This window comes from Oryzias melastigma, linkage group LG5 (genome assembly GCF_002922805.2).
Source record: "Oryzias melastigma strain HK-1 linkage group LG5, ASM292280v2, whole genome shotgun sequence".
NCBI lineage: Eukaryota > Metazoa > Chordata > Actinopteri > Beloniformes > Adrianichthyidae > Oryzias > Oryzias melastigma.
Genome location: NC_050516.1, coordinates 36018701 through 36021805, shown reverse-complemented (window position 1 = coordinate 36021805; position 3105 = coordinate 36018701). Strand labels below are relative to the sequence as shown.

The window sequence follows — 3105 nt, the reverse complement described above, 5'->3', positions numbered from 1 at the left end:
GGAGATGGAGGGAGTGCACAGCAGAGGGCTGATGTAGAGGGTGGTGCAGGAGGATGTCCTTCAGGCTGTCCAGGTAGGAAGAGGAAACAGCAGGAGGTACAGGTACTGGGGCAAGACTCGTAGTTTTAAAAGTTCCAGTGCAGTGTAGTGCAGTGCAGTGCAGTGCAGTGCAGTGCAGTGCAGTGCAGTGCAGTGCAGTGCAGTGCAGTGCAGTGCAGTGCAGTGCAGGGGTTTACTGGAGGGCAGCAGCTCCTAATAAAGGGAGGTAAACAGGTGTCCTTCATCACCTGATTAGCTCCCAACAGCCTGAGGATGAGGAAGGGGTGCAGCCATGACAGACCCAGAGTATAGATGATGTCGATGGTGGTCATGGACCTGATGGGGTGTGTCATGTGACAGAAAGAGGAGAACGGGGTGAAGCAGGACTTCGTGTATTGGCCTGTAAGGTGGAGAGGCAGACATGAAGGAAATGAAACTATGTTAAGGGTCACAACACTTTCATGAAAAATCTTAATTCTTGACAGAGCCATTCTTAGATGTAGATCCAGACACTCCATTGTGTGATGCCGATATTTAAAAAAATACTTTGAAATCTTCACCTCACTCATTTCTCTATAAAAGAGTAAATGAGTAATTTTTTATTTGCTGAAAAATCGTAAAAAAAATATTTTTATCTGATAATTATCAGCTAATTTAGTTTTTTTTTTTTTTACTTTTTAGGCTACTTTGGAGTTTAGCTAATATTTCCGCTACAAGCTAGCTGTTTTGGCTAATTCAGACCTTTTCAGTTTTTTAGACTAAATTGAAGTTTAGCTATTTTTTTAGCTACATGTTAGATGTTTTTTTTGTTTTTGTTTTTTGGCTTATTTGTTGTTTAGCCAATTTTTTTAGGTGGCAATCAGCTTGAGTGTTTTGAGTTATCATCTTCAGCGTTTTCAGCTATCAAATTTGAGTGTTTTCAGCTATCAGTTCCAGCTTTTTTAGCTATCATTTCAGCATCTTCAGCTATAAGCACTTGCATCTTCAGTGGTCAAATTCAGCTTACAGCATCCACAGTAGCATTATCACAGGTAACAATATATATATATATATATATATATATATATATATATATATATATATATATATATAGTTCATAATTATGTTTAAAAGTTACGGTTTTAAAGTTTGAAATATTTTGTTTAGAGTGTTCAATAAATGTCTATCCTAAGACGTGTTTTGGATTTTTTCCCCTTGTACAATTAAGTTCGACACCCCTGATTTAAAGCCTTAAGACCGACTCTGATCATCTTTTAATCTGTTTTAAAAGCACTACAAATGGTATTTTAAGTGTGATCATGTCAATTTTTTAACAAAAATCAAAACTTGTTGTGACCTGGACCGTCAGTGCGGAGTAAGCCTGTCCCCATTTCTCGTCATCCATCTAACTACAATCTATTTGTCAGACAGTGGATGCATCAGAAGAGAGCGTAAAAGGGAGTTTGTGGCTTGCCGCCAGCACCTACATAACAACTACAAGACATTTTTTTGTCTGCTCCTTATTCACAATGATGTGATTAAAGAAATACTCAGAAACAATTTTTAATTTTAATTATCTTCATATATGTCTTTCATTATGAGTAAAATGCTACTAGAAGATGTTAAAAACATTCAAAACACCTTTTTCATTGGAGTGGGTCTTGTAAGCCTCAAAGACTAAAATGCTGTGGTGTTGGTTTTTTCAATCAAAAACTTTTTTTCCCCCTTTTTTTATTGTAGCCAATCTAGTCAGAAATTGTTATTTGAGTTGTTTGTAAGTCTTGTTGTGTTCCTGCCGCCTTGCATATCTGTGTGTCTCTTTGAAAGTTTGAATGTGGCTGCGTAAAAGTGGCTGAACAAACCAAGGTTAGACTTTGTATCCCTCCATCCCGCTTCTGCAGGACGGCTTCTCTGGCTTCGCCTGTCAGGATTGTAACAATCCCAAAGCCTTCGGGAAAAAGTGTGACCAAGGTAGGCACCTTCATCCTCCCACTTTTTTCCTCTGGGAAGTGTAAAGGATCATTTATCTAGACTTGAATTATGTCTGCTTAGATAAAGCTTTTGAACTGTCGGGATTCTCTAAGGTGATCTGAATGTGCAGAAAACGAAGGAGATCTGGAGCATATACTGAACAGTCAAGTCCAGTTTCTGAAGTGAGAACAGATAGAGGATATTTCCTAATTGGGGCAGGAAGAAGTGATACAGTGATAGACTGATAAAGCTGAAGTATTTAACTTTATTCCATACCAGATGGTGAACAGACATTCATGGAAGACAGAGATGCCTTCGACATCATGACTTCTGATCATCTGTGCGGTCTCAGGCTGAGCCTAAAGGGACAGTCTGTCTGATGCTTTAGAAAACTGACTTCTTATTGATTATTTCATTGAGAGCTTGGTTATGGATAGAGGAATTATTAAATGCTTTGTGCAAAGATGTTTTTTACTGTTAGGCATACTAAGAATGTTGCTCATGGTGGGATGTGGAGAAAAACAGTAATAGTTTCAGCCCTGACTTTGTGTTGACCCTCCTGACTGATCCTGCCACTGGGTTTCCACATCCCTGGAGGAGGTCAGAGCTTAACTCTGGCTCTGCTGAATGTAGCTTTCAGAGGAACTACCATTTCCTTTTTTTGGCAAATTTCTGCACCTTCAGCAGCAGGTTTTTTTCCCCTCACTTTCAAAGGAAAATTTTATTTTGAACTTTACCACTAGAGAACTGTGCACATGTGTTTCTGAAGAGGTTCTTGTTTGTACGCAGAATGTGACTGTCAGCGTGGAGTGTGTAACCAAGGCCCAGAAGGTGATGGGAAGTGTATGTGTCAGCCACCGTACACTGGGAAGCGCTGTGACGTAGGTGAGACAAAAAGAAATAAATAAAAAACGATGAATTTTATGGTAGAGGACCTGAGCTTGGAAGAGAAACCACCCGCAGAAGGTGAGAAGGGCGATTTTATACAGTATAAATATATACACATATATATTATACATACAGATATGTATATAAGGTATATAAGTTATATAAATAAATGCATAATATATATATATATATATATATATATATATATATAGACGAGGACCAGAGCTT

General features: G+C 38.5%; 1 protein-coding gene across 2 annotated transcripts in view; it reads left to right on the top strand.

Moving 5' to 3' along the window:
* Positions 1-3105, top strand: part of stab1 (stabilin 1) — a 71588-nt gene that overhangs the window by 8496 nt on the left and 59987 nt on the right. For both annotated transcript variants that reach the window (XM_024269883.2, XM_024269882.2), the window contains exons 5-6: positions 1920-1989; positions 2779-2874. In XM_024269883.2, coding sequence (XP_024125651.1) covers positions 1920-1989; positions 2779-2874 — 166 coding nt within the window. The remainder of the gene's footprint in view (positions 1-1919; positions 1990-2778; positions 2875-3105) is intronic.